General features: G+C 44.7%; 2 protein-coding genes across 3 annotated transcripts in view; both read left to right on the top strand.

Annotated features, from left to right (window-relative positions):
• LOC144132636 (lysosomal aspartic protease-like) overlaps positions 1-4,194 on the top strand; it is a 47,383-nt gene extending 43,189 nt beyond the window's left edge. Inside the window, exons 6-8 of one of the 2 annotated variants that reach the window (XM_077665186.1) lie at positions 551-692; positions 934-1,032; positions 3,703-4,194. In XM_077665186.1, the coding sequence (XP_077521312.1) occupies positions 551-692; positions 934-1,032; positions 3,703-3,873 (412 nt within the window). In that variant the 3' untranslated portion in view covers positions 3,874-4,194. The remainder of the gene's footprint in view (positions 1-550; positions 693-933; positions 1,033-3,702) is intronic. The other variant, XM_077665187.1, reaches the window with a different exon arrangement.
• Positions 4,195-10,443: 6,249 nt separating this feature from the next.
• Positions 10,444-23,775, top strand: LOC144134153 (lysosomal aspartic protease-like). The gene is made up of 7 exons (XM_077667121.1): positions 10,444-10,497; positions 12,709-12,826; positions 14,868-15,049; positions 18,035-18,291; positions 20,116-20,257; positions 21,155-21,253; positions 23,605-23,775. Exons 1-7 carry the CDS (start codon positions 10,444-10,446, stop codon positions 23,773-23,775), a joined length of 1,023 nt encoding a protein of 340 aa, XP_077523247.1.
• Positions 23,776-26,352: the final 2,577 nt, after the last annotated feature.

The following is a 26,352-nucleotide window of genomic DNA, read 5'->3' as shown; positions in this document are numbered from 1 at the left end:
TTCAGAGCCCCTTTAAGCGATTTTCCAGTGCCCTGCCACTGCAAGCGCTGCATCCGGTGGTAACTTCTGAGCCCAAGTTTACGATTCCTGAGAAACCTCTCGCAAGAAACCATTACTTAAACTTCCACCTGCCACAATGGGCATTTTGCTAACAATCCCCTGGGCAGGCTGCCACCTGCGACAGTGTGCAGGTTGTGATAATATTAAAGCTCATGTGACCTATGCAGCAGATGGGCCACCTGCTTTTTCTCTGAGAACGCCACCGCCGCCAACGATGATGCAAGATTTTATGCTCAGCGGGTGCTTTAACGCTATCGCGTTAGAAGCATATGGCTGATACTGTGAGAACTAGTGACAAGTTGAACTCAAAGTATGTGTTCCTTTTCATAATGACCGAGACTAGCTGTTCTCGATGTATACGTTAAAAACACTCAGCGTTCTCATATGATGTTCATGTAAAATATTCTTCCGGAAAACCGCCATGTAGCTTACATCGCGTCCCTTAAAGTGAGAGTGCATCTTATTCTTCTATTTTGTGCATTATACGCAGCGTCAAGATCGGCGATCGCTGGATTCAGACCGAGAACATCACCGCTAAGCCTGTCTCCACACTGCCGTTCATCTACGGACCTCAGAAGATTATCGACCAGATCCACAAGACCATTAACGCTTCCAGTACCTCCCAAGGCGAGGTGAGGCTGCAACAAAAGAGCTTATAGCAGAGGAGCCTTTGATATTATTTAGCAATTGGCAGCGAGATGGCTCCAATTTCTAAGAAAGTAGTTTAATTTTGACAATAACGCGCAAAAAAATAAAAAGATATAAGCGCTTAATCATTTGCACGGTATCAACAGTTTTGCACTTGGCCTTTCGCCGCGATGATAATGTAGTGAAAATCGTAAATTTAATGCAGCTTTTATCTATTACTTTCAGTACATCGTGGATTGTGAAACCATCCCAACTCTGCCGATTATTAGCTTCAAGATCGGTGGCAAGGTCTTCGACCTCCGTCCGGACGACTACATCGTGAAGGTAAGTATCTAGAGTACTGCCTGATAGGTGACGTGCAGCGTTATTCGGGGTTTTATCGATACATGTCAATTACGATATCTTTGGGTGCATGCCTTGTTTACTTATCAAGACGCTTGTTTCGCTGAAAAGCATTTCTTGAGGAACAAGCGATAACTTTAGGGCATAATGCATAGCGGTAGTGAGGGTACTATGCTTAAAAGGGAACAGCGAAAACACAGGCCGGAGACAGGAACGTACAGCACAGGCTTCGATGACTAAGGCCATTTAAGCTTAGTTCAGTTTTAGTAGTTACCGTATATAATGCTGAGAACTAAGAAACATGATGACGATTGTAGATTTTTATGGCGCAAGGGCATCTGTGGCCAAACAGCGTCACGGCACAACGTGTTTTCGACTACTCAAGGTGGGGTCGAAGACCCATTTCCCAAGCATTTCACCCTAAAGAAGCCTAGCACCACGCTGGGGAAAGCTTGCACCTATTTTACCACCGGTAGGTACCCGTGGGCACTGGGGATCGAACCCCCCTCCTCCCGCATGCGAGACGGATGCTCAACGACTTGAGCACACCTGCGGTATGAGAACTAAGAAACAACTAAATTTTCAGAGCCGACTTTTGATGTCTCAGACTCCATCCATAACACGTGAGCACGAGACTGATAGCTTTGGTCTTTCAATTAATTGATAGGCACGCCAGGATATGTTCATCACAAAAAGGAACCCAAAAACAGAACAGAAAACTGCTGTTTCTTAGTTGAATTAACACTCTTGTCTGGGCGAGTTGGTTCATTTCTAACAAATAATGCACTTGCGCAAAGAAAACAGGACACAACAAAGTAACACATGCTCTGTTCTTGTCGTATGTGTTACTTTGTTGTGTCCTGTTTTCTTTGCGAAAGTGCATTATTTATTTCTTAGTGTCCGTTTTTCTCTGATCTACAAGGTAACATATTCCAGCCCTCAGTACAGCTCAAAAAACCACACTCTCCCACCAAAGTAGGATCGCGATCTTCATCAACAAGAATGTAGTGTTGGACTGAGGCTTCAAAGACCAGCACGCGAATAAGTTTTTTTCCCAGTTAGTTCAAAAGTGCTTGCAATCGGCATTGTCGGAGCTTTATTGTACGAGACCTGCACTTTTTTCAGTTTACGCGGGCATTGTTAACAAATAAAGGCAAGAAGGTTAGGCGTATTCTAACTGCGAGTTTTCTACATTTAAGTAGAAAAAATCTAGAATAGATCATGTGTTCTTGAATCCAAAAGAATTATCGACACTCAGGGAACAGACCTCAGTGCTAAGTAAAACAAAATAAAGGTAATTGAGGGATCATGACACTCATGGAATGCTAACACGGGACGCTGCCGTTCAAGTACACGCCGATAACGCCAGTACCAGGCCGTTCCCACTCTTTAGTTTGGGAGGAGGTCAGCAGAAAGTGGTCGCCTGTAAAGAATTTTCTCGATTTTTTTCACTACTATGAATGCCGTCGTCACTGTGCCGTATGAAAGGACTGAAAATAATGTCCAAATGGGGAGTCACGCACAGACAGTCGGCCAAAGCCTGAGTGAACACAGTGTTGTTCGGAAATTTGGGCAAGCGGCACGCTTGACAACGGTCACTTCCTGGCGAACCCCTTTCGCTGCAAATGTATCAAGAGCCCGGCAGCATCGCTATCAACGTGTTAACAAACCGCACAACCTCGCGGCACAATTGCGCCCTTACGGTAATCTCACACTTATACTAATTACTGCCACTAGCTACTGTACACAGTGGAAAACAGCAGCATTGGATAATTCTTCAGTTGCTGAAAAGCGCTGAACCGTTCTTACCAGTGTTCGTAAACTATGCTTAGTACAGATCTAGGCAGCCCACACCTCGGCCATATGTCCAGAAGCTTAAGTTGACGCCACTGTGAACACCGATTAATTCATTCCTGAGCTAACCTCAGCCCGCCTACATATCTGGATCTATTTCCGCTTTTCCTCATGCAGTTGTGCACACGGCCTTACCATGTTTTACTTATTTCTGCATCTCATTTTGCTGCGCTGCTAAAGCCGCCACACATCCTTAATGATCTTTGCTTGTCCCTTCTAATTTCACAACTTCCTCTTCACGTATTGCTGAAATATCAAGCACACTTAATGGATACCGAAGGCAATCTGCTGTTTTTTTTTTTTTGCAATACGTTTACACGAGCGATGTTTAATTAGAAGAATTCATCTCATTTCAGGAAACATCAGGGCGCCAAATTTGCGGAAATGGGAATGTATGCGGAGATTTAGGAAATTTTATTAGCCCGAAATTGCGTGCCATTTTCCACTTTCCAGATTCCTCAGGCTGCTGCACAGACGTGCTTAAGGAGGTGCTTGAATAAATGGTTTTTGGGTATAACTGGGAAATATTTTGTTCGGGTCTTGAACATCACTGAATTATATCAGTTCTTCAGTTTTCAATCACTTATTGCGGTTCAATCGTCATCCTTTTAGGTTCCTATTGTTTCTCTCCGCTCTCGCACTCAGAATAAACTCAAACCGCAAGGGCGTGTGCTGACTGAACACCGCGAAGAAAGTGTCTGAACATCGCTGTGGGTTTTGTTTTTGTTATTGCTCGTTTTAGCAATGCCGACTCTCACTAATGCAGGCTAATCCTTCCTCCCCCCCCCCCCCCTTCAGGTGAACTCCACCTGCTACAGCGGTTTCATTGTGGACACGGAACACCAGATCCCTGGAGGCTCCACTTGGCTGCTCGGCCAGAACTTCCTGCGCCGTGTCTACATCATCTTCCAGACCGGTATCTTCCCCTGGGACAAGCGTCTTGCCTTCGCTTACACGCACGTCAACTAGTGCCGCAGAGAACATCTACAACGCTTGTGGATACTCGACAGAGAGCATTTCGTTTTCTTAAGGCACCCCTTTCAATGAAGCCTGCAGTATCCGCCTCAAAAATTGTCTGAATAAAGAAAATGCCATCGAGGAATATCGATTTCCGAGAGGTTAGAATAAGCAGTTATTTTGTGCAGGTAGCCATATGTCTAATTGGTTTGCCGCAATAATAGTGATGCAAAGGAGCATGACTTTTTCGGGACCGTTTGCCGCACATTTGTAGGCATAAGGTTTGGAAAATACAACCTTGGTTGGCCTTAAGATTTACAGGTAAAAAAACGCTTTCTCTTTATGATAACGTTTTCGAAGGAATAGTACATTTACTTTAGCTATTGAGTTTGTCCTGTCTTGCCAAAACAAATTTCCGACGCGTATTTGCAATAACGGACACAAGACATGAATCCCGCTTCTCGAGGGACAAAATGCACTGCAAGCGTGCTGCAATCACGGTTCTCACATTCGGAGAACGATGTAGAAGAAACAAGGCTGCCGTGTTGCACACAACATGCCACCTAAAAGTGGAATGCGGCGAAGGGATGACGGAGGGATGGCATCATTGTTAAGAATGGTCAACATGCGAGGTCGCTCTGCGGTGGCTCTTTTTTTAAGGAACTTATCATCGCAGCATGGTGTAAACATTGCGTCATATTTTAACTTCACACGTAACCTCAAGACTACAGCCTAACCACGTCCCTCGACCCGATACCTCTCCCCAGCGAGTGGGCTTCGAAAACTCGAGCGAGTAAAGACGGAGGCTGCTAAGTGGCACAGGCTATCTCCCCGCATGAGGATAGAAGACGGAGACTAGCAAAAACAAGAGCAGAAAGAGAAAAGATTAGACACCCGTCGCTGCCACCGTGCACTCTGAACCGATGACGACTCCATGCAAGCAGCTGAACCTGTACGAAATTGTACTAGTCTCAAATAATGCTAATCTCGCAAAATGATTTTTGTACAATAATAGAAAGCACGTTCCCAAGTTTATGATGTGCCTTAAGAGAGGACGCTTAGATTTTCCTTCAACCCTTGGCGGCAAAGTAGTTCTTATAAAGGCCTAAAACTAAAATTAAAAAGTGAAAATTGGTTTTTGACGAAAGGAAACCGCGTAGTAACTGTCTCACATTTCTCGGTGGACACCCGAACAGCGCCTTAAGGGATGGGGTAAAGGTAGGAGTGGAAGAAGAATGGAAGAAAGAAGTGCCGTAGTAGAAGTCTCCGGAATAATTTCGACCACCTGGAGATCTTTAATGTGCATTGACATCACACAGCCCACGGGTGCCTTTTGCGTTTCGCCTCCCTCGAAACGCCGCCGCCGCGGTCGGTTGGCGACCCGGGAACTCCAGATCAGTAGCCGAGTGCCTCAACTCCTGAGCCACCCCGGCGGGTGCCCAAAAATCGGTGTGACAAGGCGAGGCAATAAACCTCTGAAAAAACAAGCCCAAAAATTCGTATCTTGTTTCTGTCAGAAGTTTACTGTCTCGCCTTGTCGCCTTTTGGGACCACACTTTCCTGGCTTAAAAATACGATTTCACATAAATCTACGTTGACGTCAAGCGCTACAATACAGGCTTAGCCGCCTATTATATATTTTGTTTCATTTCGTAGTGCATATATTTACACGAGACTCCTTTCACTGCGAACCCACGCGCACTCGTGCTCTTTTATTCTTGAAACTAGTGCTGCCTTTAACTGCCTTCGTCCTCAACATCCCCTAAAATTGTAGCACAAAAAAAAGTGAGGTCCGGAAATACAAGAAAATAATTGCCGTTCGACTTTTGTACAAGTGAAGTGTTTTTTTCGATAGAGATGCGCTAACAATTCAGACTAGTCAGCTACTAGCTGGAGCGAATCAGGCGCCTTCTAGACTGCAGCCCGATACTCACCAAGGAGATCGCGCTCTGAATTGTATTCTGTTTCAGTGCACTACAATTACAGTTCTCGTTGCCACAATATCCCGCCAATGTACGGTTGATGTTAGGTGACCTTGTGACGTTACCACATCCTCCCACTGTCTCTGCCCAGCCACCGGATTGTGAGCAACCTGCACACCGTGGCAAGTCTCAATCAAATTATTGATTGGTCGGGAGAGGCGACGCGACATTGGGACGTCATCGCAAGCTGTTCGTCAGGTTATGAGCAACCAAGACTTTCGACAGCGACATATATAAAGAATCGATATCAAAAATTGGAAAATAATAGGATGTTTGCAAATTTCCGCGCCCTCACAGCATTCCGCATACCGTATACTCCAGACAGCAGTCCTAATATGGCAGTTGATGAACAGAAAATTGCAAACATAAACTTACGCAAACAGACACACAAGTTGCAAGAGATGCTGCGAATAATGTCAAATGTAATGCTATCGCTTTCCAACCTTAATGCCTCACTCAAGCATCCCCATAGTTTATTTTTCTTTTGCTGCCATGGTGGCTCAGTGGTTGCAGTGCTCGGCTGCTGACCAGAAAAACGCGGGTTCAATCCCGGCAACGGCTGTCGAATATCAATGAAGACGAAGTTCTAGCCGGCCCGTGTATTGTGCTATTTCAGTGCACGCTAAACACCCACAGGTGGTCGAAATTTCCAGAGCCCTTCACAGTGGTGTCCCCCATAGCCTGCGTCGCTTTAGGACGTTAAGCCCCCAAAAACAACAAACCATAGATTTTTTTATACTTCCATTGTTCACTCGTTTCTCAGAAAATGAAATAAAGATCAATCAAAAAGCCACCCTTTGAAAATGGTGTCTCATGCAAGTTCCGCAAATCAGGAAGAGGGAAGATGATGAAAGTTTTTCACTTTCAGTAAACACAATCTGCTTATTATCTGGAAGTATCAGGGCGGAAAGAAAAGTGACTCTCTATGCAACCTCCTTACAGATCATTAAGTGTATGTACGCCGTTCTTTCAAGCTTCAAATGACATGGAAATAAATGCCCAGAAAAAGGTTGATCACTCTCTTGGATCATTCAAATCATAAGCCTCTACAAAGGCAACCGAAGACCAGGTGTTAGCTCACCGCGTTCCTCTCTCTAAGCCCCTGTGTAATGCGAAAGCCCTGGGGGTAAAATAAATGAAACGAAATTTATTAGTCGACGACTATTCCGTCTGGTTACACTGTACGGGTTGGTTTACTTGTCTGATGAGAGGCAAAAAGGGTTGCGCGCAGGAAACACTTCGCCTTCCATAAACCAGGCAGCGGAATTTTATCATTGATTCCCTGCAAGGCTTGCATTAACATGTTTTGGCGCTCTCCTTGAATATAGACGATCATGAAGTGAACAGCGCAATCTGAGATAACTTCCATCGCCCTTACCTAAATCCACCCGTACAAAAACACTAGAATCTGATGCGAACTAAACGCTCAAGTTGCAGTTCTTGCGAGAGCTCTTTGTCCCTGTTCTTACTTGCCTAAAATGCAACGTACCGCACATATACATAATTTTACAGCCCGCTGCTCCTTTCCAACTTCAAGTCTGCGCGGCAGCCAAGCCCCAGACTTCTTGTCTTGCTAGTTCAAGTTGCCAACAGGAATAAAGATGCTCACTCCAACGGCTGACCTAATCCTTACTCCCACGTCAGCGCCATTTGGCTAGGTCGGCATAAATACGTGTCAGGCAGGGTTGCTGCTGTCCTCGCCTGTTTTTGTGGCGCTCTCGCTTTCCTTGCAACATGGGGCGGGGCTGGCTCGGCCGAGCTCAGAAGCCTGCTCAGCACAGTGGAGATAGCGCGCCGTGCTGGCTCGGAGCAGCCCGTTAAAAAACCTCCGGTGAGTGGCCCCAACGTTGGAAGACACGCGTACTTTCTGTGGAGTGAACAGCATCACGCAGGTTTCGCCCGCGGTTCCTGCAGCACCATGAAGGTAGTGTGTATTGCGCTGATCGCGCTGTTGGGCGTTGCTGCAGCCAGGATCAGGTGAGGAAGACATTGAAGCTTATCATACTAGAAATCAGTCGCGTCTAACAGCTACCTCGTTTACCATCTTCGCCAGTGCTGGGCGAGCTTCCGTTGAGAACCTAATACATGCAAGCCGCACGCGTAGGAAATTCCTTTGTGAGTGTCCTTGTTAAAAACCATTACCAAGGCTGAATTATGCACCCTCCCTTATTATGAATTCGGCAATGTGCAAGCGCCCTAGTGTTTAGAAGGATGACTGGAACGGTGTCATCTTGCATCCCTACTTAATGTTTCCGTCTGACGAGTGCAATAATTCCATATGATTCCATATGAATTATGTGGCTTCAGTATTGAGCATACGGAGACAATTTGGACTATACGAAAGGCGCGTCTGGGAACATAGAGGCTCCGTATCACTTCATTCACGAAATTTGAAAATCTTATAAAAATTATATGAATTATTTATAGAGTCCATAAAGGAAACACGTACTCCCATGTATTAATCCATATCATGTGGACTCCATATTCTCTTAATAACAAACAAGCGGCTCATATGAAACTTTCAGTAGTAACTTTAATGCGTTAATGAATACAGCCAACCTATATAGAACAACTGTTCTGCCCTCGTGATCCTGAAATGAACGAAAATTACCGCGCACTATTCTGAAGCCCTAAATCCTTAGAACTGCTGGTCTCTATGGCTACGAAAATTGGTAGAGGCAATCTCTCCGTATTTTGGTGTGCTTTCGTCAGTTGCACACAAAAACTACGTTTTATTCCTTTCGAAATGAAAGCTTGTCAACCAGGGCTACTTTGCGCGCGGGTGGTGGTGGTGGCGGGAATTATCTTTGTTGATGAGGTTGTGCCGAGGCTTCGGTCTGTGAGTGGAGCCTTTAGTCCAGAGTACAACGGCCCTCATGGCCGCCGCAGCCCGGGCGACCAGCTGGTGGGGATCAAGCAGGTTTGGTGACCTGAGGGTACGCTCCCAGCCGGCTACATTCGGAACGGGCCGTCGAGGGGCTGTCCGAATGGCCTAGCAGGCCCAGACAGAGTGAAACTGAGTTACATGTTCCCCGCATAGCGGGCACTTGCCGCGGTAGCGGGTAAGGTAAAGGCGGTAGTAGAGCGGGAGGTCAAGGTAGCTGCCGTTTTGGAGTTGGCGAATGGAAATGAACTCATCGCGGTGGAGGCGAATGGAGGGGGGGGGGGGGGGGGGGGCATTGGCGGCGTTGGTAGCAAAAATGCTTTAAAATCTCGAAGACCGGGGGTATGAGGTCTAAAGGAAGTTCCGGGTCAGAGGAGGCGGCCGAAGGAAAGTCAGCTCAGTAAGAAACAGCGCGGGCATAGCTAGGCATGCGCCTGTTGATTTCCCTCAAGAGCCATGCAACCCAGGGTCCAGAACAAACTGCAAGACGAACCTCGCAGAGGTAAGTGACAGAGGACTCACACAACAGTGTGGTTTGCGGTGAGATCGCGGAAGCTGCGGCAAGCAGAAGTGGAGCCGGATACCCGTGGGAGCGTTTCTGCCTCAGAAAGCTTGAAACTTAGTAACCAATTCAGTGAGGCAATGAATTTTTACCCAAAATCTGAGGCTGAGTAGGCGCTTTACCTGGTTATGAAAACTGAGTAACAAATTAAGTGAGACGATGCATTTTTACCCAAAATCTGAGGCTTTGTAGGTGCTTTACCAGGTTCTGGGAACTGTAACATTTTAAGCGAGGCGATGCATTTTTGCCCCATATCTGAGGCTGCGTAGGTGCTTTACCCGGTTCTAGAAACTGAGTAACAAATTAAGTGAGTCGATGCATTTTTACCCAAAATCTGAGTTGAGTTGAGTTGTTGTACGCTACAGGTGGGATTAGCTTTGCTTATTCTGCCGGAAATTGCGCCAGCGTAGCGTCATTTATATGTTAATAATGACATAAAACCTTTCGGATCTACCCGCTATGCGCACGGTCAAGTATAATAGTACATATTCCATTTGCGCTGTGACCATCTATGAACACATCCACTCAAAGTAGTACATAGTCCACTCCAGAAGTCCTCATCTATGCACATATTCAGTCACAGTAGAACATAGTACATTGCAATGACACAATCCATGCACACCTCCATACTTAATATAACATAGTGCACTCCAGAAGACATCATCTACGCACGCGTTCAATCACTGTAGACCATAGTCCGTTCCTGCTGTCACCATTTAGAGAAAATATCAGTGTCCTGCAGAAATGTTAAAAGAAGGCTTGCAGCCACCCTTCTACAGGTCTTTTTTCCACTCGGGTAGACCCAAAATCTGAGGTTGCGTAGGTGATATACCTGGTTCTGCAAACTGAGTAACAAATTAAGTGATGCGATGCATGTTTACACAAAATCTAAGTCTGCTTAGGTGCTTTACTAGGCTAACTGCTGGAGCATTCGGGTTCCGATAGCTGAAGGAAATGTGAGGAGAGTGAAGAGCAATCACGCCCCACATAAAGGGGCGTACATTTTCTCTCTAATTAACCGCAAAGACTATTTGTTCCTTTGTGAACAGCCAAGCTATGGCTCTGCACGATACCTTTCTGTAATGTTTATGGATTGTACTTTTCCTCGCAACAGCATTCCGCTGAAGAGAGAGAAGACGGCAAAGGGTATCAATATGTTCCACAGCAGTGAGGAAGAGTTTTACACTGAACCCCTCAACTACACGCAGGTAAGAATAGCCCCGAAGTTCGCTTTGCGTGCATCTGGAGGAGAAGGGTGTACTTTATTATCCTCTAGTTACGACTAAATAGAACGTGTTGTCGGGCTAGTTGGTTCAATACTTCAGACATTGTAGTTGCGCGAAGCACACACAGAAGACAGAGTACCTGATATGGTGCCCGCTGATGTTATAGAAGTTCAGGGAAGTTCTCGACATTGAGCGCCTTTCAATGTGGGAAATAATATACCACTCCCAGTGGAATTCGAAAAATAGAAATCGGCAGCCTCATAATTAGAGACATGGTAGTTGCGCGTAACAAACACAGAAGACAGGGTACGGGACGAGCGCGTCCCGTACCCTGTCTTCTGTGTTTGTTACGCGCAACTACCATGTCTCTAATTATGAGGCTGCCGATTTCTATTTTTCGAATTCCACTGGGAGTGGTATATTATTTCTCACATTGAAAGGCGCTCAATGTCGAGAACTTCCCTGAACTTCTATAACATCAGCGGGCACCATACCAGGTGGTTTGAAAACTCCTAAAAATTATCCCAAGAATGGGAAAGATGGATGAAGACGCAATTTACGTGTTCGGTGCTGCCTCTTGGAGGCGGAAAACAATATGGTGCTATCGTATCTCGACATTAACGGACAACGTTGTGTAGAAAACAAATATGCTCGTGCTGAATATCGGAATTTCCTTGTACAAGACATGTTGTAGAGTGTTCGTAGTGAAGATGGCACTTGAATGCATGTGTGAAATTCCGTAGCTGTCACGTGAAATTGTACTGTACCCTCAGTTAACCGAGCACAGATAAAGGAATATTCCTGGAAAAACATGCGTGAGCAAGCTTCACTCTCGCGGCGATATGTCGGAGTGCTAGCAAGCTGAACATTTCAGCGATATTAACAGAGCTAAGCCAAACAGCGCAATATAAGTGCCGTTGACGCACTGCTGATATATCACTCTAAACTGAAGCTAGCATTGATAACCACTATCGCCGCTTCGGAAACGTATAGAGTAGCCTAGCTACCCTAAGCACATACCGTGCACACCATTGCGAGGCAAACCAACCTCAGCTTCTCGAAGTGCCGAGATCTGCCAACCAAACCAATCTGACTTCCCAACACTGAGAAGCAGTTGTGCTCTTCCGATACCCATTCCAACCCGCTTCCCTCGTAATATTGGGGCTGCCCTTTAAAATGACCCTTAATTTCATTTTGCAAGTTAAATATCCACCCTTTACCAATTATGGGAAAAAATTCCTCACAGACACGAATTCTGTTTCAAGAAAAACAATGCCGGGAACAGCAAGCTTAAGCGCACATTCAGCCGAACCCACTAATGGGAAGATAATCTTGGATAACACATCCGTTTACCCCACCTCTGCCCCAGAAAAGGCACATTGCGTAAACAAATGCGGAGTGACTTGAGAACGTAGGGTGTTTGTGCGGCTGTCTAATGGTTCGAATGCGTAATACATGTACAAAAACGCATGTCACTAACTGGATCATAGAAGGCAAAGGAACTTTTTTATCTTGAAAAAGGAAAACTTCGACGCTTTCAGATGGACTGACGAAAAAAAGCCTTTCATATAAACCTTGTTAGATAGAATGCAATTTTACTTACATTCATCTCTCGTCGAAGCTAACAGCTAGTTGCTGTTTATATTTAGGATAGCTTATCTTTTATTCGTTTGTGAATATCTTGCCGGGTGCTTTTCGTTTCGGGTCAGAGACGCGAGCAAAGCTATTAAATGAGCTTAACAAGTTCTCACTGGCTTATGTAGCTTGATAACGCACTCTCTTTGCCGAGAGTGACCAGGCAACAGGGATTGCGTCTAGACTATAATCGAGTACTTACCGCAACCCTTACAGCAAAAGTTCTCGAAAGGTGAGGAAAATGGTTAACATTATCTTAATGGTATTTAGCAGTTATCGGGTACCGCAAGCTCTCCACTATGGCGCTAAAAAAACCCTGCTACCTCGTTAGTTTTCCTGAAGACAGCACATGTAACATCCCTGCAAAAAGTTTAACCTTGCTGCTAGCTAGTACGGGTCTTTGTTTCGCGTTACCTTCCCGCCATACTGACGTGTTTGATCTATACGTACCCATAGCCTTTTTCGCTAACGAAGCAGCGGCACAACTGAGTTAAAAAACCATGGAAAGTTCAATGTACATAAAGAGCACGCCTAACCTATTATTACCGGTCTTTGTAGCTACAATACTACGGCATCATTACCATCGGCACGCCGAAGCAGATCTTCAAGGTGATCTTCAACACTGCCTCAAACCTGACCTGGGTGCCTTCGATTGGCTGCACGATGGAACAGTGTGGTGAGACTGGCTTTTCTGCTGTCTTTAAGACAGCACCCGCGCAATGCTTGTGAAAGCTTGGCGCGGCTGTCAGGTAGTGCTGACTTCAGTTCGGAGAGCAGAAAGACAGCGAAAATGGCTTCAAAGCAAACCTCTTTATTTTGGCTCAGCTGTGCTCCCAATGAACTAAATTACTCGGCGGCTGTGTAGCAAAAAGCGTGCACGGCGGTCGTCGAACAGATTGCCTGGCGCTCTCAGCAGCACTCAATTTAAAGCTGATAGCGAATTTCGAGATACGCGTGCAAAAATGCCACAACATTCTGGAACAATGTAGAATATGTTCTACCTAGATGCGATCAATCTAGATAATTCTGGTCGCGTCTTGCATCACAACAAACCGATAATGCAGCGTGCCGGCAACTTTGAAGAATGAATAAACAAACGATACAACGTTTTGCGGCAATATCAGTGGTGCAGCCGTCCTATGCTCGTGAAAGTATCCGCAAACTCATTTCGTTGGTTCAGGTGTCTATGAACTTGTTAATCTATATAAGGTGGTGTGGCAATGAAGCTGAAAATCAAACCACGCTGAATTTTTATATGCGCATCGGTTGTTGCCGCTCAGATTAGAAAAAAGCGAAAACAAGTGTGCGGCACAGAACTTCCACCAATCAGAGTTTATTGTGAAGACGAGCGCTAGAAAGATAAGGCCAGGAAATTTAAAAGGCGCTTCCCTTAAGCATTCTGTGATATATACTACACTTGCCACTTTAAATCACGTCCCTTTATAATGGCAGCAAATGCAACTTGTAGTGAACTATCTGGAGAAATAACATGCATGACATTTGTTCATCTCGACACAGTATCAAAGCGATCCATTCTCCACAACTAGTTCTTAAGCCTCTGACCCATGCAGCATCAGATTCACAGATTCTTATCTCCAGTGCAACCAGTGAAATCCTAGTTCTCGGCAAAAGCCCGGCGGGTTTTTTGTCACGACTCATCTGACACCACTACCTAGGAACGGGGGAGGCGCGATGAGAAGACGAATGAACAGAGAAAGAATTCTTGGCAATAGAGATATAGCGAAGGTCAACGGTAGAAAAAAAAGGATCCTTTATTAACACAGGCTGTCCTAAAATTCCCGTTTCTTAAGTCAGCCGCCTAACATTTGCTATCCGTGACCAGAGGCTGCTTTCTGGCTCATATGTGGAAGCAAGTTCACAAGAAGTACTTGTGCCACGGTTCGGAATTGTCATCAAAAACAAAATAAATGCTTTTTTCTGGAGGCGTTGACGTTGTCTGTTAACCAGGCCCAAGTATTTTTCTTATTTTATCAAATTTAAGATTCAATACATTTTTGAATTCCTTGTTGACGCCGCCTAATCTTCTTTAGGCGGTATATCGCTATGGTGTCTACCAAATTCGACATCTCTGTTAGAATGAATGCCGGCGCTCCATTTCGGTTGACAAAAGCGCTTAAAAAAGATGTTTTTGAAGGAGGGGGCAGATTTTTAATCAGGAATACTTCCTGGCCAGACTAAAAGCGCCTTTATTAATATAAAATCGCCAAATTTGTATTTCTTTTGCGTCTAACGCTTCCGAAATCAGACATATAATAACCGCCCACTATCAGATAAGCACCGTTTTCGTTTATCGTATAGCTCTGTAATAGGTATCTACATAGACTTCCCCAAACTTCAACGATTTATGACCATTTCCGGTGGTCTTCGGAGCTGCAAGTGCTTATTTTTTCACTACGTGGACAGTGGGTAATTATAAAGATAAATTCCATACTTCAAGTGCTTGAGTTCAGGCTAGGTAGAATATGGTCATATGAAAGAGGTGGGCTACTTAAAGTAACAAACACAGAGTGACGATTAACAGAAATAAAGATTTTGTGTAACCGTTCCTGTTGGAAATTTAGTTGTGTTTGTCAACCCTAGCAGCGCATGCCTAGCACATTTCTACAGTCGGTATAGAACCCTTTACCTGGCCTTGGGATTCGTTTAAGCCAACGCTCAAAATATATATTTTACCCTTTTGCGTCCGTCCCACGCAGGTGACCGCACCCTGTACGACAACCGCCGCTCCTTGTCGTACATTCCGTACGGAATATGGGTGAGCGAGGACTACATCGGAGGTGGAAGCATCCTGGGTACTGCTGCTCGCGAGACCATCGACATCGCCGGCATCTCTATTACTAGGCAGCTCTTTGTCGAGGCCACCGTCATCGATCCGCAGGTGCGGCCACTTATGTATGATCCAGCAGAAAGCACGTAAAACACTGCTTAATACTGGCTGCGCAAACATTCGGCGAAATAATTGAGTCAGATTCCAGTTGCCATCCTGAAAAACTGCCGTGAAAGTTTAAAAAGACGCGGGGATTGATTAAAGGGGTGAAAACTTCTTCATTATAATATTCGAAAAATGGCGTGAAGTGTAGTACCGCAGTTGAAGTTTTGTGTCCTAATCATCTTTATCTACTATTTACTCCCATCTAAGCTAGCCTGCACCTAATAATAGTGAATGAGGCTCACTGAAGTGGAGGATTCTAAAGAAACTTTAACAACTTGGGTTTTTTTACCATGCAACAAAATCTAATTTCTGTGTAGCTGACGCGTCTGCCCATAAAGGCCCCAAACATGATGCAGAGTTCTTTAAGGAACCTTGGATACTAAAGCTGCGCAGAACGAAGAGGTAGGCGAGGTTGTGGAAGTGAGAAATTTCTTGGGAATATCTTAGCTGTGCAAGACTGAGGACACGGCTAACTTAATGTAGAAGACACCTTGTGGTAGGAAAGCACTTTTAGGCGAACTCCCCTAATTTTAGTGCTGTGTCTGCGTATGTGCGTGATGTCTCTGAGTAGCTAGTGTAACAGGCTTAATTTGTCAGTGGACACCTCAATCACGCAGCCAGAGGCGGTGACGTCCACCAGCAAATCGAAGCAGTTATGCCCGTTTTCTTGACGAAGGTTTAGACTTCTTGATTTGGAGGAAAGGAAAGGGCATAACTAGCTCTTTCAATTCAATGCACACCTCAATTGTGCTTTGAGGTCGCTGGCGGTCGTGTCAACCTTTATAACACCATGCTTTCGCGCAATATTTTGTGCTTAGTAATGCTAAACCGACAGCGATTTTTTCCTCCAGTGCGCAATAAAATGGAGCTGAAAAAAAAAACCCACAGACTTACTGTCCAGATAACAAACTGGCTCTTTGTCTTTCTAGCTACGTTGACGTGTTTTATTGACAGAAAAATACGCATTTATGAACAACATAACTGGTCTTAAACACATTGCCGTCAGTTGATTCAAACTCAAAATCTGTGCTGAAATTGAAATGAGCGGGTTAGCACCTTGTTGAACTGAATGGAAGTGTACAGTTGCCTCTGGTGTCTGCGCTAGTAAATCGATCTCGACGCAAGCATTTCTCTCGCGAAATCGACCAGTGATGGCGACACCTGGATTTAATGTCTGCGTATATTGCAGTTAATAAAAGCTCTGGTTTCGGTTAGTGTGGCCTCTTTGTCATTAAAACGCAGGTACCGTATCATGCAGGTCAACATCAAATTGTGCTGAGCGCCCCTTTAACTTGTTGATGAACGTAAAAGCGCAAAAAACACAAGGACACAGACTAAGACAGACAACACAAGCGCTCGTGTTGTCTGCCTTAGTCTTAGTCTGTGTCCTTGTGTTTTTTGCGCTTTTACGTTCAGAATGGAAAACCAACTCGCCCAAATGCAGCCATTATTGTTGATGAAGATGAGTATGGATATGAATACGGGAACGAAGCATAGAAGACAACGCACCTACTATGTGCAATTGTTGCGCTGCTGAATTTCATGGAACAGTGCATGACACTGACATTGTTTCACGTGGTTACGTTTATTACGCTTGCTTTCCTCTCCTGAGAAGCAAAGCCATCAGCGGACCGCGTAGATTACGTTTCGTGGAGGACAATGCACCACCAGCATTTTTTTTTTTGACAACGGCAAATGGCTGCATTCCGAATTACATCGAACGAGATCGAGATCGTGAGCTTCGTTGTTCAGGTACGCAGGAAATTGCGTCATGGCGGCTGCTTGGACACAGCTCAAACTCTCCCCTATATTCGACGTTGTATTTACGTTTACAGTAAGTTTTTTAACGCGCATTTTTTTAATGAACCTCACAGTGTACACTTCTTAGATCAGAGACTTGTGACTGAATCCGGTGCATCGCCACCTGAAAATAAAGGAACTATTTCCAAATGGTGGTTATGTATGTTCAAATATTCGACGTTGTGTTTACGTTTACAGTAAATTTTTTAACGGTCATTTTTTAATGAGCCTCACAATGTACACTTCTTAGATAACAGACATGTGACTCAATCTGGTGCATCGCCACCTGAAAATAAAGGTACTATGTCCAAATGGCGGTTATGTATGTTCAATTATTATGAAACTATCCATGCTTGGCTGTGTTTGACTACATAACTGTCGCACTGACTCCTCAATATCTCTTCAAGTTTTTTGTGATGCATGAATTTTTTTTTATTTTTCCTGCGTTTTAAGATACCTGCGCTCACGATGAAAGTGCTTAGCAACAAATAAGTGTTGTTATTGTGATTTATTTCTAAAGATTTTAATTTGTTCTCTGGTTTGTTGTGTGCCTATGGTGTGTTTGTTACCTTTCGTCACGCAAAATAAGGTTTTAAGCTGCAGGGTCATCTAAGAGTCACATTTTTTCATTCATATTACCTTCAACTATGCTCTTCTTCGTAATAAATGAATGACATTCCAAAGCCTAAGATCAACGTCATCGAGCTGAGATTCAATTCCGAGCTGTCATCTTTATTATATTCGTTCCTTAAAATGAGCTCTGTACTTTGAAGTAAAGCATGTGCGGCGCCAAATACCAACTCGACAGGTGGCATTATCACATATATATGGGGGGGAGGGTAGATTAAGTAAGGTGCTGGATTAAATTGACTGCCGCTGACTTCCCACCATACCTATTCTCAAGCTGCCGCCGCCACCCTATCTCTGCCCATTTCCTTATCTACACCCCAAACTTGCACGCCATTCACAACTACGTCTCTCCTCTGTTATCCGCTATATTGAAATAACACGCTATGTGTCTTCCCACAGGGGTGAAACCTCGCACTCAAAACCAATTTATCTTCAAAAACAGCACGAGCGTATAGGAAACCAAGCTCCGCTTGGGTCCTAAGGCGCTGCAACCATTTTCAGATCTACAAGAGCGACCCGTTCGACGGACACATCGGCCTGAACATCGAATCCCGCTCCCTGGCCGAGCGCTGGTCCATCTCCGAGAGCCTCTTCTGGAAGGGCTTGCTCCCGGAGCCGAAGTTCGCCTTTTACCTGCACCCAACCCACAACGGCACCGACGGCGAGATAGTGCTCGGCGGCGAGGACAAGTCTCACTACGAAGGAGAGCTCACCTACGTGCAGAGCGCCACCGACGAGTGGATCATCACGTTCCAGGGGTAAGTATGGGCTTCTAGTTTGCCCGTCTTTGGCTTATAGCCGGCTTGTCAAGGAGGCAAGAGAAAGTGCGTAAAAGCTGTACCTTTTCGGTGCTCCCCTATAGTGTAAAACGTGGAAGCTAAGAAAAAGGAATAAACGTAGATTGATGAAAATGCAGAGAAATATCGAATAAAACTGGTACGTGTAACGTTTAGAGACAGGAAGAGACCAGAGTGAGGCAGGGAATAACCGAAAGTTAATGAGATCCTATTTGAAATAAAAAAAATGGGAATGGGCGGGACATGCATTGCGAAGGCTGGGTGACATAGTCTTTAGCGGTAGCGCATTTGATTCCAAGAGAAGGCAGCATAGCAGGGGGTGGCAGAAATTGAGGTGAGGCTTCACATTAGGAAGTCTGCGGGGGCAGATTGGCCGCAGCTGGCACCACGCCGGGTTAACTGGAGTGATATGGGAGAGACCTTTCTACTGCAGTGGGCTTAATCAAGATTCTTATGAGACGAGGCCCTCAGTATCTCGGAAGCAACATTCACGCTCTGGGCAACAACCTGACTGGAGGCTTCTGTTTTTTTCCTACCGTTATGTTTATAAAGCTAAGCACCTCTATAGTGTTAATGTGTTGTGATGGGCACGTTTATACATTCAGCTCACCGCCAATGTGAGTGCAGTCTGTTTGGCTTAGGAAGCATAGGCGATTTAGGGAGCGTTTCATTTCTGGTACGTGCTAGAGGTCATCTTGGTGACGAGCGCTCTTTTGGGGCCACTTTCGATGAGGCTGTTTTTATAAGTTGGTCGCTGCAGGGAAGTGTAATAGACTGGAAGTCCTTGTTGCGTTTGTATGCGGGCTGCGTTTTCTCGACGTAGAGGTCTCTCGCGATCAGTCTATAGCGGTTAGCAAAGATTCCGCTGTTCTGCCGGTTTTAATGAACCAGTTTTTTTAAGGAGTGATTTATCTCCAGTTAATATTGTACTCAAAACGATCAGGTACAGGAGAAAAATATCAATCCTCTTTACTGGCTCTACTGGCGTTACAATAAATAAGAATTCGCCATGTATGATTTGCTTTTTCAATCCTCAGTTTAAGTGAAATTCCTACATATTCATGAAAAACAATCATAATGAAACCGACTAAGCTTCAACGCAAGAAAGTGGATGGCACTAAAGCTCCGCAGTAAGGGGTTGACGCTAGAGCGTTGAATGATTGATGCCCATATACGCGGAGTTGTTCATTCTAGACAGTATATTCGTAGGTCGCTGAGAGACCTCATACCACTTCATGTGCAGAGGCGCACCGGTTAAGCAATGCGCCACTGCCCTGCAAATGCAAATATTGTCACCGGGGGCGTTATGAGACCCGGGTTGTTCTTCCCGAAAACAATATCGCCAACAATCGTTAAATTAACTTGCACCGGCCACGGCAGGCGTTTTGCTTACAATCTAGAGGACAGGTGATCAGCTGCCACAGTGGGCAGGTTGTGTTAACTTCACAAGGTCATGTGACCCATGCAGCTCGTGGGCCACCTGGTTTTTTGCTCAGAGCACCGCCGCCGGCGGTGGCGCCGAATTTTCTGTAGAACGGGTGCCTAAATGCTATCTCGTTAGAAATCCATGGCTGAAAATCTCAAAGAGAGCAACAAGTGACGAGAATTAAGCGTTCATTTTGATGTGTTCTAGATTCGTTGTGCTTGATATATACGCGAAACAGATTCAGCATGCTGAAATTTTGTTCAAGAAAACTTTTCTTCAGGATAACAGCAAGATAGCTTTGATCGGGCACCTATAAGTGAGAGCGCATCTTATACTTCTATTTTGTGTATTCTACGCAGCGTCAAGATTGGCGATCGCTGGATTCAGACCGAGAACATCACCGCTAAACCCGCCTCCTCGCTGCCGTTTATCTACGGACCTCGAAAGATTATCGCCCAGATCCACAAGACCATTAATGCTTCTTTGACCGTGCAAGGCGAGGTGAGGGTGCATGTGCTCCGGACATTTTGAAATGCTATTCTCATTAACAATAATATCTTACGTGTTCTTGGTACGGATGAATGTAGAGAAATTAAGAAATTAGGTTTTCAGTAAAAAAGTTCTATCACTGCTACTACCTGTAATAGAACCACTAGCAACAATAATGTCAAATATTTAATTCACGCCAAACGAAATGCATTATAATATTACTACGACTAGGCGTAGCAATCTCCTGCAGCGCTTGAAAGCCAGAGCCTAGCTTAGAGAAGATGTGTACGCGACAATATTACATTAAAGTACAAATTTAAACGCATTAATTAAAAGCCGTATGACTGCACTCAGAGAGTTCATAAGTCTCCCTCTTTACAAACATGCTACATATTACGCACTCCCTTCAAGCACTCTGGAAAGGATTTGTTCCCGATCAGAGGATCCTCTCGCTGCCTTTTAGTAATGAACTTCAGTGGCTTATCTTCTCCTCTCAGGAACCAATTTCTTGACCAAATTTCTTCGAAAATGCTACATGGCTATGAGAAAGCCTTGAAGTTGATGATCAATCGTGAACTGCAGGGATTTCGACAAATTTGGACGACAAAACGTTCGACAAAATTTTGGGAAGAGCGTGGTGAAAAACTTTCCTCTTGTGAAAAACTGAAGTCGGTGCTATAGAAGAGCTTATAAAAGATAAGCCTTTGATGTTGGTTATCAATTGGCCGCGAGAGGGCTCCAGTTTTTAAGAAAATTGTTTATTTTTTCTATAAAACATTAAAAAATTTTAAAAAAATATATAAGCACTTATTAAGTTGCACCCTACACAAATTTTGCACTCTGCGTTTCGCCGGCATGAAAATGTAGTGAAAATCATCGCTTTAAAGCAATTTTTTCGATTACTTCCAGTACACCGTGAAATGTAAAACCATCCGTACCTTGCCAACTGTTAGCTTCAAGATCGGTGGCAAGGTCTTCGACCTCCGTCCGGACGACTACATCGTGAAGGTAAGAAGCCAGTGCATAGAATCATAGCTAAAGATCGGCGTCAATAAAAGTCGATACGTTTCGATTACAATGTTCTTCGTTAGCATGCCTTGTTTACGCTTGTTTCGCTTAAGAATTTTTCTTGCGGAACCACAGATAATTTTAGGGCCTGACGCAGAGCGATAGTTAGAGCACTGTATGATTCGACGACTAAGACCAATAAAGATTACTTCAACTGCTTTGGTTTCCATATATTGTGCCGAGAAAAACAAAACGAAGTTATTTTTAACGCCGATACATTGTCTTACAGCCCATGCATAACACCTGAGCAAGAGAACGATGGTTTCAATCTGGACTATTCATTGGTTGTCAAGCAAGGATATGTTCATCGGGGAGAACATCACAAAAACATCATGAATGCAGAAAATGCAACACTGCTGTGCGCCCTCTTAGAGTCCGTATTTTCTGGACATACAACAGGAAGATATTGCAGTGCGCAGTCAAGCTTGAAAAACTCACTGTGCCGCGATTGCAGTGATCGCCATCTTAAGCAACAATCTTTAGGTCTGAGGCTTACAAGACTGAAAAAAATGCCAAACTCATTCACTATCAGGCAAATAAGTCTCTTTCCCTCTGATAGTTAAAGAAGTTCTTGCAATCGGCCATATCGTAACTGCATTGTACGAGAGGTGCGCTTTTTCAATCAAAGCGGACACAGTTAACGAAGGCAGGCAACAAGGTTACGGGAATTCTAAGCGCGAAAGGTTTAGTGCATAGCAGCAGAAAAAGAAATCAAAAATAGATCACATTCATTTGGCTCAAAAATAATTATACACCAAGAAAACACAGAAGGTCAGTGTTCAGTAAAACAAGATAAGTGCGAGTGAGCGATCATGAGAGTGGGGGAATTGAAACACAGGATGCTGCCGTTGAAGTGCACTGAGATAACGAGAGCACCAGGCCGTTCCCACTCTTTAGTATAGGGGGAGTTCAGCAGACAATGTTCGGCGATGAGGAATTTTTTTTGCTTTTTTTTACTAATATGAATGCAGGTGTCACTGTGCAGGATGATAAGGGTGAAAAGAGAAGCCAAATGGAGAGTCACGCATAGCAGGCCAAAGTCTGAGTCAGGACAGTGGCACTCTGAAGCTTGGGGAAGTGCCGCGCTTGAACACGGTCGCTTCCTGCTGACCTCCGCTCCCGGGAGATGTGGTAAACGCCTGGCACTATTGCTATCAGCGTATCAGCAAATCACAGCGCCACTCAGAGCAACTGCGCCCTTACGGTCGTATCCCCCTTGAGCTAATCTTTTTCGCTCGCAAGGGTAAACCATGCTCCCCAGCACAATTGGATAAATCTTCAGTTAGTAGAACGCGCTAAACCGTTTTTATATGTGAACTGTATTTCGTAAAAATCAAGACTGCGCAACTTTTGGACAATTTCCCAGAAACTTAACTTGCCACCACTATCACCGCCGATTAATTCAAAACCTAGGTAACCTCAGTCTCCATATAACTGAATATCTTTATCAAATATAATTGTCGACAAGGGCTGACAGCGGTTTACTTCTGTGTACATGCCATTTTGTTGCGACTCAAAAGCCGCCACATACTGTTAACTAACTTTGAAAGTCGCTCCTAACCCCAAAAATTTCCTGTCAAGGTGCACTGAAATGTCAAGTCTTCCAATAAGTTTGTATAACTTATGTTCTATTTGGGGAATTATTCCTTTTACAGGAAATTTCAGTAGCGGAGTTTCAGGAAATGGGAATATATGCGGAGATCTAGAGGATCTAAAGAGCTCTAACTGTATCCTTTTGTAGCAAAAGCTACATTGGCCAAGAACTCGCAGTTTCACCATGGTCGCGTTGCCACCGTGATCGCACCGCACCACACCTAGCCAGAAACCAGACTAACCTGAACTTGCAATCAAGATTAATCAAGACTAACCAAGCTATGCCTTAGGTTTCGCTACGTATATATTGGCATAGCCGAGCTAAGCGACTGCCAAATTTTTTCAAGTTGCTAGAGTTTTCCGGCTGCTGCAGATAATCTCGGAACGACAGGCCTGAAATAGCGTTTTTTTGTGTCTAACTGAGGTAGTTTTTGGTTAAGTCATTAAATATTATTGATTTATATCAGTCCTTCAGCTTTAGAATAGTTTTTGCGCAACAGTCGCCATCATTCCAGCTTGTATCCTTTGTCTCCACTCTCACACACATAATAAATTCAGGCTTCATCAGCTTGAGTTGTCGAAACACTGCGTCAAAAGTGTCTGAACAGAGCTAGGACTTTTTTGTGTGTTTTGCTTATTTCAGCAAAACTGCCTATCGCTAAACCAGGCTGTTGCTGTCCCTTCCACATCCCCTGCAGGTGAACTTCACCTGTTACACTGGTTTTATAGTGGACACGAAGAACCAGATTCCTGGTGGTTCCACCTGGCTGCTGGGCCAGAACTTCCTGCGCCGTGTCTACACCATCTTCCAGACTGGTATCTTCCCTTGGGACAAGCGTCTTGCCTTCGCTTACACCCGAATAAACTAGTGCCGCAGAGAACATGCACTATTGCGGACTCTCACCGGAGAGCATTTTGTTTTCTTTAAGGCACCCCTTTTAATGAAATAAGAACTTATTTTATTCAGACAATTTTTGAGGCGGGTCTTGCTTATGAGTATTATCAGCGGCCGGGCGCTAAGCGCAAACAGATAGTTTGTGCATTTAGCCATACGTCTAAAGTACGATACAACTCAAGAAAGAAGTTTTTCCCGTCAAAGGACAATCTTCAAGCAAATGGCGTCTGCACTAAACCCTGGCCAATCCCCCACCGTGGGTATGTGCCATCGTGTTCAGGAAACAACAACAACAACAAATGGCGTGGGCCGATTCTAGAGACCCTGATAGCATGACAACGCTCGAAGCGGCGCGACAACTTAGATTGAGAGGGGACTACCCCTTTCTTCTGCCACTTTCTGCATTGTCACGCTAGCAGAGTGATGAGGATCGGCCGATGCCATTGGCTGGAAGGCGGTCCCTTTACGGGAAAAGCCGCTTCGGTGTTGACTTTTATCCGAAAATAATTTTCCGCATATAGGAGCTGGGATGCAACGAAGCCTGCCTTTTTTCAGGCGCCTTAGTCACACATTTGTAGTGTGGAAAAGAGCACCTTTGTCGACCTTTGAAATTTACACGCTTTAAAAAACCCGCATTTTATTGCACATAACGTTTACGAAAATTTTTTCTATCGTCTAAGAAATGTAACCAAGCAAATGGTGGCTGATATGCCAAAGGCTGAAGAAATTGCTGAATGAAGGAGACACCATAGAAGCAGAGCTATGCTAGAAAGAGGTCGTTTCTAAGATGTCAAATAGCAGAATGCTTGGTTTTGTTTATCGGTGTTTTATGTCTCAAAGCGACTCCGGTAATGAGGGACGGCACAGTGAAGGGCTCCGGAAATTTTGACCATCTGGGGTTCGTTAACGTGCACTGAAATCGCACAGTACACGGGCCTCTAGAATTTCGACTCCGCCGAAATGCGACCGCCACGGTGGGGGTCGAACCTTTGTCTTTCGTTCTACGTAGCCGAGCGCCATAACTACTGAGCCACCGCGGTGGTCCTGTACAACATTTAATTTTCGCACTTCATGCGCAACCAATCACAATGTCGCACGAAAGTTACAAGCTTCTAGCTTTTCTTTGCTTATGGCGCCTACGTGACAAGAAGTAAAGTGCCGAGTTCTGAAGAAAACAATGGTTCCTAAGAAATAATTTTAAAAAACTAGGGCTATTTCCGAACGTGAAAAGACGACAAAACTGCGCACGCCTACTCATGCAGACGGCATGAATGAAGTGAAGGCATGAAAACTTTCCCTGACCGCCTGCAGTGAATGCTAAGGTAGTTTTGCCTCAAAGGTTCACTTTCAGAATGAGTGACATAAAAGGGCCTATGGAAGCTCTGCAAGTTGAAATGTTCACATTATGAATATAACTCAAATTACCTGCTCTTGCAACACTACGATGATAACAGAAAACTACTATCATTTCTCTATGCCCTCTGTATAGAACACAATATGCAGCGAATTACAGGGTGCACTGCGAACTTTGGAGAAAGTACACGGAAATAACAGAAAGTAGAATGCATCTTGAAACCACGCAAAAAAGACAAGGGACGAGGAAAAAACCAACAGGACAGAGCGCAGAACTTCAAATGGTTTATTAAAACAGTGCGTCAGATTTATACAATCATCGTAACCACATTGCAACATGACAAACGATCATCACGTCAGACTTGTGCGCAGGCGTGTACGGAACATCATGCAATCTAGATATGAATACTCTTTATCAGACAGGTATACTGAGGTTTTGCTGGCACACAAGCCGGATTCCTTCTTGATACAGTAGGCCTTGTACACTTCTCTGCTTAGTTTAGACTCGAACTGGATGAGAATAATGGTATCGCGGAACCGAGGCGTGCAACCACAGCAGTGGCGACAATGGTCGGCCACATGCCCTCCCCCCACCAATGCGCCTACTCCTGCGTGGTGCTCCTGATGTCTGACATTTATACAACATCCAGTTTGTCCGATGTAGCTTTTGCCACAGGACAGGGGTATACGGTAAATAACCTCCCTTTTGCACGGGGCACGGGCTTTTCTTTTTTGTGTGGTTTCAAGATGCATTCAACTAATAGTCACCCAACTAACCCGTCTCTCTCTATTATAACAGAAAGGTTTATAAGCAACAGTGGTATCACGGAGAAATGGGCGCAAGAATACCTAGAGGCTCACCTCATAACGGGCTTTGGGTTAAAACAGCAATGGATAACATTGACCAAAAGAAGATGTGCTAACAACTAAACAATTGACGATTTCGTTAAGAGGCTAGCTCCCCTTGTTTTCACAGAAGGTAGAAGGCTACACTGACAGAAGGCTACACTGCAGAAGGCTACACTTCAGAAGTCTACATCTCCAGTATGCACGTGTGCCACTAATACCTTAAGATACCTTAAAGGCCGATTGTACCTTGACGCTATAAGTACATTTTGTTTTCTGAAGGTACCTGTGCCCACATTAGTAGAGACAAAGAGCTGCCTGCCATTTGCATTTAAAGCGAGGTCCTCAGTGA

Source organism: Amblyomma americanum, chromosome 5 (genome assembly GCF_052857255.1).
Source record: "Amblyomma americanum isolate KBUSLIRL-KWMA chromosome 5, ASM5285725v1, whole genome shotgun sequence".
Lineage (NCBI taxonomy): Eukaryota > Metazoa > Arthropoda > Arachnida > Ixodida > Ixodidae > Amblyomma > Amblyomma americanum.
The sequence above is the reverse complement of the archived record's forward strand: the minus strand, read 5'-3'. Positions and strand labels throughout refer to the sequence as shown.